The following is a 13,885-nucleotide window of genomic DNA, read 5'->3' as shown; positions in this document are numbered from 1 at the left end:
TAAAAACAGATGGTTATGCAGCTGCCAGCTTCTTGTCATACCCAGTAAAAATAATAATAAAAGGACAAAGAGCTCTTTCCATCTGCCCCAATTGAACTGGATCTCGCTTTCTTCAAAGCTCTACCTTTGGCCTTTACTTGACAGTGCAATTAATTAAACTGCTGAAAACAAGGCAAGCAGAGGTCAGCTCTGTGCTGCCAACATCCTCCTTCCACCCGCAACACCCCGGCACTGCTCACACTGTGCAGGGCTCAGCGCTTTGCTCTTTACATGGCAACATCAGGCACAATCGTGCTGCTTTGCTCCTTTTCCATTCAACCCCCACCATAACTCCAGGTGACTGGCAGCTCTTTCACCAAAAACTCTTCTCTGGAAGTTACGGGCTCAAATACAATTAAGTGCATTAAGTGTTTACTTTTAATAAGGAACTGCATAATTTGAAATTATTTTTAAGCATTCTAAGAAACTGCATAATCATAAAATAGGTTCTCTTTTGGTTAACCTGAGAATGCCCGGGTCCATATCGGATCCATGTGAAACCCGCTACAAGGAGAGCACAAAGGCTGAGCGCAGTGGAGCTTTTTAAGCTGCTTAGATTGATTTTGCTACATTTCCTTCCAGGAAGAAGATTAAGTAAGAGAAGAAGCACTTCTATGACTTAAGCAGCTTTACAGGAAAAGTTAGGTGTTGAGCCTCGCAAGGTGCTCTACAAAGGGAAAGGAAAGCATCTGCAGTCTTTTTAGCTTCTTTATTACATGCAAAGCTGTTTGCTCATGTAATTAACAAATCATGCACTCTTAAAAAGTTTTCCTTGTCACACACTTCTAATTTTGCCAAACTTCAATTGTAGATTTTTATTTAAGCTTTCACACTGAGTTTTCTGGGAAGTTTAATTGTAAACAAAGTAAAAAACCTGGAAATTGCTCCTTTCTTTATTTCCCTGGACAAAAAGGTTTGTATTTTTCTTCTTAACTTATGATAACAATCATGTCTTTCCTGCTACGCTTTGTTAGAGAACCATGTACTATTCATAAGACTAATATTGCATGGTAAAATGTGGGCAAAGAGAAATGTGCTAGACTAATACCTACTTAATTCAAGCCTTTTTGAAAGTTTTGTTGTGCCACCACAAAAAATAAGTTATTTATAGTTGAGTTCAGATTCTTAAAAAAAAAAATTCCCCTTCCTTATGCAGAGCACCAAAGTTAAACACATGCCATTTTGTATGTAAAAGATATAAATGACATTGTTAAAGTTCACTGAAGAGTTGCGTTACTTTACCAGAAACACTATCAATTAAATCTCAACGTTGTTAGGAACTGGCATGACAGACTGTTTCAAATGTCTATAAATATCTTGGAGGAGTTCAGGCATCAGAACAGAAGTTAAAGAAGTAAAACTCCTAAATGTAAGAAACTCTTGGTACTCCCAGAAACTGCCTAGCTGTTTAGAGCTGCCTATTAAATAAAGCTTCAGCACGCTCTCAGTGGCCTCCAAGCACTGCTACGGCAAATAATTGCTACCCATAAAGTCTTGCATCAAATTTACGAGGCTCGGCATGGCGTTTCCTCGGGACACAGGCGAGGTTTCCATGGATTGCCGCACCTACCACCGTACTGCCATCCGTGAACTTCCCACTTCCTTGTCCTACCCAACAGCATGGCCTTTTAAAACTAAATTCCAGCACCAGCAACACTACTGGTGCTATGGATTTACAGAGGTTAGAAAAGAAAAGGGGCAGGGGGGGCAGTTCTTGGAGATTATGGATGAGCAAACACTTCTTTTCTGGACTACATCTGAACTTCATATCACTCAGAAATAAGAGCATCATTCTTTAAACTGGAATAGGATGGACTTACAGAACAAATAACTTACTCAGATTAATTGTATAAGCCAGTAAAGAACTTTCCAAGGCAACCCACATACAAACTTACCCCTTGGCTTCCTTGAAACTGGATTACCGGTTTTGATGTCACAGTATCCTACAAAAACAAGTTGGGGGGGGGGGGGGAGAAGAAAAAAAAAAAAAGATTAGAGAAATTTAGAGCTGCAATGTTCACTGCCAAAAACTACTTTCCTTAATTTTTCACCTATACTTTTTTTTCTAAGGAAAAGGGTTTAGGGAAGTACACAGAATTCCAATCAAGAAAATACAAGAACTCCTGGAACAGCGATTTGTACCTGAAAACAGATAGAACTGTAATGTCACCGGTGGTACCCTTATTTCAGAAAAAGAACAGCTCCAAGATAATACCCAGATGGGCTACGCTTAGTTCCTTCCTGACCCCTAAACCACATTTCAGGCACGGAATAGCTTAACTGTGTATCTTCGGTGCTTATGTAAGTTTTGAGTTCAACAGTGGATATTTGAGGGGAAAATTTATTACAGTTCTAGGCCTGAGAACACACTAAGCGAATTTTTTCCAGTAGAAAGCTGGCAATCCATTGGGAAAGCAAACTGCAACTTCATTGCAAAATACTGTTGTTACGTTGCCCATTTCAACAGTCAGCCTCTTCCTCCATACTAATTTGCTTACATTTCAAGAAGTCCTCCTCCTGCTAGCTCCAAAACCCTTTAAGTCTGCTCAAGACAGAAACACCACTGAATTTTAGCCTTTTTTGCACTGCGATCGCGCTTTTTGCTTTGCTGTGATTTTACAAAGATCACAAAGGCTTTTAAATTAAAACTCTCACCTGAGGTCTCAATTATAGGGAAAGAAATAACATACGCAAGCCAAACCACGCTAAGGTTTAAAGAAAACCTTAAATTTCAGGAGAATTATTGCTGTATTAGTTTTATTTCCTAAGGCACAGTAGGAGACACCCTCCAGCAGCACAGGAGTTGTGCTCCACGGGGTAGGAAACCATGCTGCATGTGGGATCCCATTGGGAAGCCCTCCAAAGGGACAGAAGAGTTTACAAATAGGTTGAAACATCATTTAGAAGCAAACACATTGCCACATATACGAGAAGACACATTTCCATGGAAAAAATGCCAAGAAGAGTTTAGGAGACAAAGTCCAAACGTTGCATTTGTGTTGTCCTTTTTTGTATCACAGCGCTCGCATCTCCCAGTGTTGTAAGAGAATCTCGTCGACTTCCACAGGATTACAAAAACACACATTTACATTTAGCAGCAAAAGAGTTAACAGCTTAAAAGCCCATTACGTTTATCATCTCTCATAAAACCTTTCCAAATGCTTTCAGCCCAGGAGTGAAGAATCTAAGCCACAATACGCTGACACTGACAAAAAAAAAAAATCACTAGCAAAAAAATATCCTTCTAGCACAGACGAATAAGCTCATCCTAAGACAGTCTTCAGAGCCTTTTAAGAGCTCATCCACTAAGATTTAACAGATCTGCATCACACCCTAGATTGTTACAAGATACTTATGATGGTGAGTAAAGCAAGACTATACTTGAAGCTGACAGCACTCACTTTGTGTTGTATAGCAAGTTTTATAGACCTGAAACAACCTTTATAAAGAAACAATAAACAACATCTTGCTCTTCGTACAGAGATCACTGAATTCCTTGAGTGCCACGACACTGCATACCACAGCACACTGTTCATAGACAGACTGGCCAGCTTTTTGTTCACGGTGTCAGCGTGTACTGTGCAATGTGTCCAGAAATTCATACAAACATACTTGAGCAAACAAGCATTTGAAACATTAGAAAAATCTGGATAAAAAATATCTCAGTGCGGATCTTGTCCAGCTAGTTACAGATTTGTGAAGTTCTGCAATTAATTCTGGAAAATCAGTTAAGTGGAATAGAAAGGTAATATGAAGCACATAAGTAGAGTAACAAGGCAGTAACAATACAAAAGTACTGTTACACAAATCAGGACAAGCTTTAATTACAGAATTTATTCTCTAATCTACATATAAAATGGTTTGAAGTTAAATGTGTAATCTGAAACTCAAAAATGAGTGTTCACACAAGTTAAATGGCAAACATTAGCTTTATCTCCTTAAAGCCCCCAAATACAGCATTTCTAGGCTCCGGAGTTGTCTGTGCCTCGGGGATGCTGGGGTTTGTGATCTGCTGTGTAGGAATATCAGTATTGCGACTCCTTGCCACTCCACAGAAGGGATCACAGAGGAAGAGCTGTGTATTGGAAAGTTGTTGCACCATCCAAGTTCCCCTTTTAGGGAGAGAAGGGGAAGGCTCCTGGCATCTCAGCAACCCCATCCCTGCACTGATACAGGCATCGCTTCCCTTCTGCTGATGCCCAGTTCCTTGGCTACAGGTCATCTGAGAATGCTCATGGCAAAACACACACGCACACCCTAACCTGATTAAGGATATGAACTTAAGTCCTTGCATGGACACCTTCATTCAGAATAAAAGCAAACAGATTAAGCTAAACCAAGTTAAAACCACGTTTCAATTTATATCTTCAGTTCATTTGGATTAACTTTCTTGAATGTTCTCGTATGGACAAACCCCAGTTTTAAGGGGTTCTTGCTACCATTTCCAAAATCCTTCCGTCATCTTCTAAAGAGTCACCTGATTCTTCCTCAGTGATACCAAGACAGTGTACCTCCTTCCTTACAGTTCCCTGGAAATGCCATCCCATCCACCTTTAGTGGGAAAAAGGTCTTCCCCTTTTAACTAAAAGGGGTCATCTGCTTGGTGGTACTGCTGTGGGTACAAGTCTGCCTTCTCCAGACTACACCAGCTTACAGGGTTCAGTAATCTTTGGTAAACCAAGGATGCAGATGAAACCTCACCTTTGTGTCCAATTAAGAGACAAAACAAGACAGATCTGTCCAAGCACCTGGCCCCCTGCACAGCCTTATCTTCCAGCTAACAAATTGTAGCTTTGCTCTTCCACAAGGTTCACGATATTTAAGAATAGCTACTGGAAGCTGATTTAGATAAAGACAAAACTCTAAGCAAGAGAACAACAGTTCAAGTATTTTAAAGCAGTCGCCTGTCAGCCCAACCAGCTTTCTGCTGCTGCCAGGTACCAGATGTTCTCCTCTACAGTTAACACACTCATCCATAATGGTGACAGTGCTGTTGAAGAGGTCCAAGCATGAATGAGCATGATTGCTGGGATGCATGGGGCCAGAGAACAAGCGATGTCATGGAAGAATAACAAATTTCTAAGCTATGCATACACTGAGAGCAAGCAAAGCCCCTTTAAACACACCTAAGACATTAATTACATCTGCTCTGTGCTCACTATTGTTTCAAAAGGCTTCCTGACGCAGGACTAAAAGGTTAGCAAATCATTACAACTTCTTCTCTATTTGCTAGTTTCTACAATGAATCTTTTAAGAAAACGCGTCAAGCTTCCTCCCATCTTACCCTAAGAGAAAATGAACTGTTTTAACAAACTGGAGAGTCCTTCATGCAGTCAAACTCACCGACGTCCTACAGCTCTACAGGAATAACTTCCAAAAAGAACATCCAAACTGCAAACACGCGGTTGTACTTCTCCAAGATCCACCCAAACTTGAATTGTCAGCTTCACAGTATCTACCCAACTTGCAGACAGACCCCAGTTATGTCAGGTGACGACAACCCACCATTTACTTTTTAGTAATACAATTGCTTACTATCTGGAAGGCGCATTTCCATGCTTCTGTGCCCAGTTCACTGCCTTCCATAGCTCCTGCTGTATATTCTTTGGGTACAGTGGAGAAAAAGCAGCAAGCTTTCAAACACTAAAGCTAGGCTCCTGGGATGTCAACACAAATCAAGCGCCACAGACCCAAGAGCTTTTGGTCAGACAGTCCTCCAGATACCATCAGATTATTTTGGAAATCACAAGATTAAACCAAAAACTCATCCCCAAAGCTCCCACAAAACATTTGTCTTTTATTAGCATAGCACTATGCTCATCTTCATCCTCTAGCTTCCCCAGGCTAGAGGAGAGCTAATAACACTTAATACGTACTCTGAAAACTCACAGAGACTGTGGCAATGTGCAAACAGTTCCTCGCACTTAAATACTCCAGATCTGGCACATGGAAGCTTGAGTGAAGAGTAGGAGGAACAAGAAAGTGTCAATAAACACGCAAGAACTGAATGTGAAACTAATGAAAAACTTTATTGGGTATAATCAAAGCTGGCAAGAGGCTTTAAAAATTATTTAGAGTTAAAACTGGATGGAATATTCCTACACAGGACTAGAAAGGACATTTGAAATCTGTCAAATAACCGATTGGAAACTTCCCCATTTCTTCGGGGAAATACAGATAATTAAAGAATACGTTGTTTCGAGAAGTTTTGTTATGCATTTACTGGAATTTATACTGGAGACAGTGTTATATGGAAAATATTTGCCTATACTTAGTATCGGTGTATTTGTCTGTTTTCTTGAATGTTAAGAGTCACAAATGCCGAGCAAAGCAAATGAAAGCTTACCCTTATTTATGTTGGAACAAGGGAATTATTTTCAGAATTTAAAGGTTCTTGCAAACATTTAAAATTAGTAGCAAGAACTCCAATAAATACACAGAGAAACTATAAAGTCATGGTAACCCCAAGACTGGCATTAACAGGACATTTTGAACTGTCACGTGCAATTCCAGCCAGGTAAAGCTGCTGCTGCTGCACCTCAGAAACCAGTGAAAAAACATGAGAACAAACAGAAATTACTTAAAATTCATAAATTTCAGACTCACTAATACCCCAAAGTTCCTCTTAATTCTTTGGTTATGACTAGCTTATGTTTCTTTTGCCCACGCAGTGCAGTCCAAATATACGCATATTCCCCCTGGCTCCTCGGCACAACTGGGCAAAGAATGATAAAAAAAAAAGTGTCAGATCCCAATCCAGGAGGTTCGAGCAGACCTAGATGCTTGAGAAAAGGCATCCTGCAGACCTGAAGAGAACTTAATGATTTACATTTCCACTTCCATTTTCCTTTTAAACACACCACGCAGACTTTTGAAGTAAAACAGACCAAAACCAAAGCAAATATATCCAGCATCTCATTGTGACAGACTCACAAGAGACACCTCAGAGTCCCCAAGTTCATTAGTAGCAAGATCTATAAATCCCAGGGGAAATAAATATCTTTGAATATACCCACAACTTCAAGTGACTCTGTGTGAAGTTTACCAACAGTCAATTAGCCAAAGCTGACCCAAGGGAGAACCACTGTATATTAGGTAGAGAGAAAAGACTTCTCCCAAGACACTCCACTATTTCAAGGCTTATATTTACCTCCTAGCAGAAATATAGCAGTAAAAAGCCTCCTGAAGATTCTTTTTTTATGTCACAATGTACTGGGTTTGTGTGGCAAGGGTTTGGTGGCAGGGAGCTAACAGGGGTGGCTTCTGTGAAATGATGCCAGAAGCTGCCCCCATGTCCAATGAAGCCAACACCAGCCGACTCCAGATGGACCCGTTGCTGGCCAAGGATGAGCCCATCAGCGATGGTGGAAGCGCCTCTGGGATAGAATATTAAGAAGGGGAAAAAACCTGCATCAGTGGAAGAGAGGAGGGAGAATATGCGAGAGCAGCAGCTCTGCAGGCACCCAGGTCAGTGAGGAAGGAGGGCCAGGGGGGCTCCAGGCACCGGAGCAGAGGTTCCCCGGCAGCCCAAGGGGAAGCCCCCGGCGAGGCAGGCTGTGCCCCCAGCCCATGGAGCCCACGGGGGAACAGATCCCCCCCCCAGCCCAATCAGGACCCCATGCCGGGGCAGGGGGCTGCCCGCAGGGGGCTGTGACCCGTGGGCAGCCCATGCCGGGGCAGGGGGCTGCGACCCGTGGGCAGCCCACACTGGAGCAGCTCCCAGCAGGACCTGTGGCAGGACCTGTGGCCCCGTGGGGAGGAGCCCAGGCTGGGGCCGGGGAAGAGCATGAGGATCCCTCCCCCTGAGGGGGGAAAAAGCAGCAGAGACAATGTATGATGACTGTAAACCCCACTGCCCGTTCCCTTGTACCACTCAAGAGGTAGAGAAATCAGGAATTAAGCTAAGCCCAGGAAGAAGGGAGGGATGGGTGGGTGGGGGGGGTAGTGGTGGTGGGTGGGAAGGAGTTTTGCTAATTTGAATGGTAATAAATTAAATTTCCCCAAGTCAAGTCTGTTTTGCCCATGACTGTAATACCCAAGTGATCTCCCCATCCTTACCTTCACCCATGAGCCTTTCATCGTATTTTCTCTCCCCTGTGGAGTTGAGGAGGGGATTGACAGAGCAGCTTTGGTGGGCACCTGGCATTCAGCCAGGGTTGACCCACCACATTCACATCTATTACTTAGGGAATTAAAATATCATCTACCCTGCAACACAATTTCCATCTGCAATTTAAGGCCTCCCAACGATCTCACTTGAAGTTGAGGACACTAACAGACTGCAGATGGGATTGAGTCTGCTGAGACTTGAAAATTATAGTTTTGCTATTCAAATACAACATTCTCGGGGAGAAAAAAAAAGTATTGGAAATTCCATGGAAATCCACAACTACTGAAGCACAAGTTTAGCTTTCTACTCAAAGAGAGGTGCCAGCAGCCATGGAGAGAATGGTCAGCTGCCAAGGTGAGAAATGCAGCCATGGGGATGCTTCTGGAGGACCCTGGGTACCCCTGCATCCTTCCAGAGATTGGCACCTGCAAACCCCCCTGTGCACAATCAGCCTCTGTGCAGGAGCAGTGCGGCACTGCGGGGTGGGATGGGTGCTCTTCACACAGCAATCCCCAAATTCGCCAGTGTACACATTTGTCTGCTCCTCCCAAGATTACCCTATTTATTACTTCGATGAGCAAAGCTTTGTCAAAGAACAAAATCACATCTGTCTGCTGGGCCCAGTTCCCCAATCTTCTATCCCATTTTCCTCTCCCCAGTGTTTAAAAGAAATATTTGTTTGGGACAGAAGCGAGTACTCAGGTTCAGTACAGATCATTTCTTAAAAGGTACTTTTGATGAAGGTTTAGGAGCTGGAGACTTACCACTTACTCTGCAAACTGCAGTTTGCATTTATTATAATCTATCATTTTCCTAATATGCATTAATGGATGCGTATTATCACTGAAATATTAAAGCACCTATAAATCCTAGCCCAAACAGCATAAGCAGCTATAGAATGCTAAAGAGCTTTTATGTCAGCCAAAATGATAAGCTGTATGTTTTAAAGTTTTTAATTGCTAAACTGCAAAATACATGCTCGTTTCCTTGTATATAATTGCATAATTTTAGGTGGGCTATTACAGCACAAACACCACTTCCTCGGTAGCTTAAATTTCCAGGATCAAAACCCAAGAGTGCCCCTATAAGAAGAAAGTTTAATTAAAAACAACAGCTCAAAAAACCACCTTTGATATTACTGAAGCTGTGGCTGTTGCAGAATTTTAACATTCACAGCTCCTTATTAAGGAAGCATTTTAAGCATACAGACTTCTGCATCACAATCCGAGCATCAAACATACCATCCCACTTGAAATACAGAAACCCACTACCTTTGAGTAAATTTACACAGTAAGACACATGATTAAGTTTAAAAAAAAAAAAAAACACACAACCACACCAAAACTGTAGCCTCATCAAAATGCTTTGTGCCTGCAATGTAAAGCAGAAACTCAGTCCCTAAATGGACAATAGCTTGTATCAGCAAACCAGAAAGCAATTAAAACTCCACTGTCATCAAGATGTCACCCCACAGGCACGAGAGCTGAGCTAGCCATGGAGCCTGTACGCTCACGCATGCCTGGATCTTCTGATCTCATCTAATCCAGGTTAAAAAGATTCCCCTGAATAAAACACAATGTATGTGTTGATACGGTTCCTCACTGCAGAATTTGTTTGGAAACTTAAACCGAAACAACCGAGCACCACTTCCTCAGGCAGCAACGCAAACCACCCCAGCACACCTCCCTACCGCACAGCAGCTTTACAGCCAGTCCAGAGAGCTTTCTTTAAAGAGAAACTAGGGGGAGGGAGAGATGGAGCGAGAAATAGTACATCTGAAACCAGACTGGCCACCCAAACACCCATCCTGCACCCTCAAAGCTCAGGACAGCTGACAGATGCCGATGCTTGCCAGCCTCGCAGCAACAGGCTGCAGCACACGGCGCTTTGCCAGTATTTTTTACTACAACGTTGTAAGAGCGGATACCCAGCTTTTCAAATCCATCTTTCTTCGTTTCTTCTTCGTTTATCTCCAGTATGAAGCTCCTTGGCGGGTCCAATCTTTGCAGCCCTCCACAGCACCAAACAACTCAAGCAAAACTCATTCCAGTGATGTTTTACATACAGGGTAGTTTAAGTTTTATAGTCGAGCCCAGGGAAATTTTTTTGTTTCAACTTGGTAACTACAAGTAAAACTTTCCAGATGTGCTTCAAAAGAGTCTTTGCTTCCTAGGGCAGAACTAAATTATGTTGTTTTTTTTTCTGATCCTGTATTTGCAAAAATAAACCTTTAAACTCCAACAGAGCAGATGGCTCTGACCGTAAGTCTGATACTCTGATCATCTTTAGCACCAGACCACAAACCCCGTGAAAGGTAGCTCTGGTAAGGGAGCTCCGACTTGCTGCACACACTGAAAAATCCTGGGACAAACCACACATCGCTCATGATCATTAAGCCAAGATGTTTGGCTAGCACAAGGTACAGTAGTTTTCCACTAGAAAGGAAAGCTACACCTGTATGCTATTTAGGCAATACCTTTCAGGAAGAAAACTAAAAGGAGGCCCAATTCCTTAAGAGAAATAATTAAAATATTGTCACTTGGTGTTGAGTTTACTCAGATCACTGGGTAGACCAAGTGACCTTGCTTGGCCGTAGAAGAACCCGGCTATAGCAAACAGACCATCGTATCTATCGGACCAATTGCCTCCCAAGAGCAGGAACCACCAAATGACTTCTTGCAATCCCTATTCCTAAATTTCTACATCAATGCAAACACAGTAACCAAGTAACTCTCAACGAACACCAAGATGGATACAGAATTGTTCTGTAATAAGTACAAATACACAATGAGAAATGCCTGCAAGTGATGCTGCAAGGATGCAACCATCCGTCTCCAAAGAAAATGCAAGCTTTATTTTTGCAGGCAACAGACCTGGGACTTCCACAGAACACTGAAGAGTTAAACTGACCTGTCTCCAGAGAAGGGCTCACCTATTCAGGGACAGGTTACTGCAGACACACTGCAAGAGGAGAATAAGCACTTAGGGACAGACAGAGGCATAGTCCAGTTCATTTTAAAAGCCACAAGACTTCTGTTCTAAATACTACCTCCTTTCTGAATGGCCAGTCGGTCACTGGATCCCATTGCTGCTGCTGTCGTGACAGCCAACATCACGATGTGATGGGTATCAAGCTGCTGCAGCTCTCCACCTGGCCAAAGCTAGAAAGTAGTGCAATTGTACACCAAAACAGATGACTGCAGTCTGAGGTCAAAGGGAATGTGTATTGTAAGAAACAGGAAGAGATCAAAGGTGGTTTGGTGGCATCAAGGGCCCCTAGCTTCCAATTAACTCAGGCACAGTTACACATCTTCAGCACTGATGCAGAAGTCAGCCTCATTTGGGAATCCAAGTTTGGAGAGTACGGGTACGTTTCCCAGTGGTACAGCACTCTGTTTTTTATCTTTGCTTTTCTGGGGAGTTGAGGGAGACCTACTCATTAAGTCTAGCAGAGAAGCAATAATCATAAAGTCTCAACTCTTTATGCCTGACACCAGACTGCCACAAGAGCTTAAAGGATGATTATCTGCAGTTTAATCATCACAAACTCCCACCAATTTCACTATTAACAAGATGAGGCTACTTGGTGAGGTTTTACTGTCAGAAGACCAACAGCCAACTCCCACGATTTCCAAAGGCTTGAGAAAGAAAAGCTTTTGGGGAAAAAACCCAAACCACCTTTGCATCCCTGTGTAGCTTTCAGTGTCTAGGACAACTGTTCAAAGCAGTCTGGTAATCAATTAAAAATATGTCTATAATGTAAGAATTACCAAATTACAAAACATCATGCTCTTTTTTTTTTTTAGTGTAATAACCCAGGAGGCTTCTTTCACTCCAAGTAAAAACCCCAGTAGTTTTGATACAATTACTGCATCTCTCCAAAAAGGAAGTTTCAGTTTGTTACTGGATTTTCTGCATCCATTACTCATTACAAAAGGCTGTTCCAGACCCTCACCAGAACTGAAAACCAGTAGCCTTCAAAGCTATTTTATTAGCCATTGTGGCATTCCTGAATCAAAACTGTCCATTCATTTAAATGGCCTTTTCTTTCTCTCAGGGTCTTGTCCTGTTGTCCCCATCCCAATCCCGCAAGCCAGAGATTCAAGTACCCCTTCCTCTTTCCCACAAACACGCTAGAAATCAGCAAAAGTCTGCACAGTTACTTTTATCACCATTTTTCCTGAAGGGATTTTTCTTCTGCAACTCAGACTAAAAGCAATAGAAGGTAAAACCGGGAAAGCATAAAACAAGTTGCAACAACATTTCCCAAAACACTCATACAAGGATAATGCTGTGCTGGCAAAGCCAGTGTGAAAATTTAAGTGCAAACCTAGAAATAAGTTCCACTGTTTTGTGACTTGCAAGCAACTGTATGGAGTTTGGGGGAAAAGTTAACACATTCCAAAGCCCACCCCTTTTTAAAACCAGCAACCCTACAGTCACCTGCTTATACAGGAGGAAAAAAAAAATATATTTTAAATCAAAAATTTTTGGAACACGTGCATTTGCTTTGAAACACTGTTTTCAAGAAGAAACGCCATTCCACAAAGAAATTTCCTGTTTTGCCTCCATGTATTGGAAACACTAATAAGTGTACTGATTATTAAATATTCTCTTAAGAAAAGTGCAGCAGTATGGCTTCAGCATCTGTACACATTTGCATTACAAGACAATTTAGAGAGACCATAGTCTGGCAAGAATCCCATTAAGACATCCATGCTCAAAATTCCCTGGGTAATCATCTCTTGTAACACTGCTTGTTTTTGCAGCAGAATTTTATTGTAGCTATCAGATGATCTTGTTAAATTGGGAAAGGACTAAGAAAAAAAAAAATACTGGCAGAAGGAAACTGAATCATCCAAAATTCCCAACTCTGCTAAAGGTGAACAGCAGTTCTGGTTTTCCCTAAAGGCTTTACTTAAACACTTTTATGAGCCAAGAATCATTAAGGAGTTTTAGATTTTCTCAGATTAATATTTTAAAAGCCATTCCTCTAGTACAAGATACCTCGAATGAAGGCTTCTGTGCTTCCTCTGAAAGAGGGAGATTTACTGTTTACTAGATGTTGGAGATGTGGCCACCTCTCAAACAAAACCAAAAAGCTTGTGAAAATGCTAAGGAAAACTATTTCAATCGTGGAAATCACTTGGCTCGCTACTGTCTATCTTAGAAATAATACTTTTCACCGATTAGCCTTTCTGAAGCAATATTGCTTTCAGTCTGTTCTGACAATGAAATCAGGTCCTTGAAATGTGGAGCTGGAGGCATTTTTGGACTGAATGCCCAAAAAGGATCACAGCAGCTACCCAGCATTTCTATTCCTGACCCTTCCCACCTTCAATGGGTTCAAATTTGAAAAGTGGATACAACTGAAAAGTAAAGATTTTTATAAACTTCACTGAAAAGATTTAGAATTTAGCTATTAAATAGAGGCAAGACCAAGATCTGTTTCCCCTTGCTGGGGAACGGGAAGCAGAAGTTGGCTGGCAGTGGCAGCAAGCCGGCCATCCAGCACAGACACATCCAGACACCCACATCATGGAGAGAGGGCCAATGGGGGACCCGGTTCTGTGGGATGAGACTTTGTCATTTGTGCTCTCAGCAGCAGAACAGCCACCGTCAATATTCACCTACTCTTCTGGCCAGCTACATTCTGTTTAAATGCTCCTTTTCTTTCAAACTCCGCACTTAATTTTGCCAAATTCCTTTCCTGAACTGCTATCTGACCCTACTGGG

General features: G+C 42.1%; 1 protein-coding gene across 1 annotated transcript in view; it reads right to left on the bottom strand.

Moving 5' to 3' along the window:
• ELL (elongation factor for RNA polymerase II) overlaps positions 1-13,885 on the bottom strand; it is a 53,500-nt gene that overhangs the window by 24,993 nt on the left and 14,622 nt on the right. Inside the window, exon 2 of the mRNA XM_080384191.1 lies at positions 1,935-1,982. Coding sequence (XP_080240317.1) covers positions 1,935-1,982 — 48 coding nt within the window. The remainder of the gene's footprint in view (positions 1-1,934; positions 1,983-13,885) is intronic.

The sequence above is a fragment of the Falco punctatus genome (assembly GCF_963210335.1).
Source record: "Falco punctatus genome assembly, chromosome: 4".
In the NCBI taxonomy this organism is placed as follows: Eukaryota; Metazoa; Chordata; class Aves; order Falconiformes; family Falconidae; genus Falco; species Falco punctatus.
This window is presented reverse-complemented; position numbering and strand designations above follow the sequence as displayed.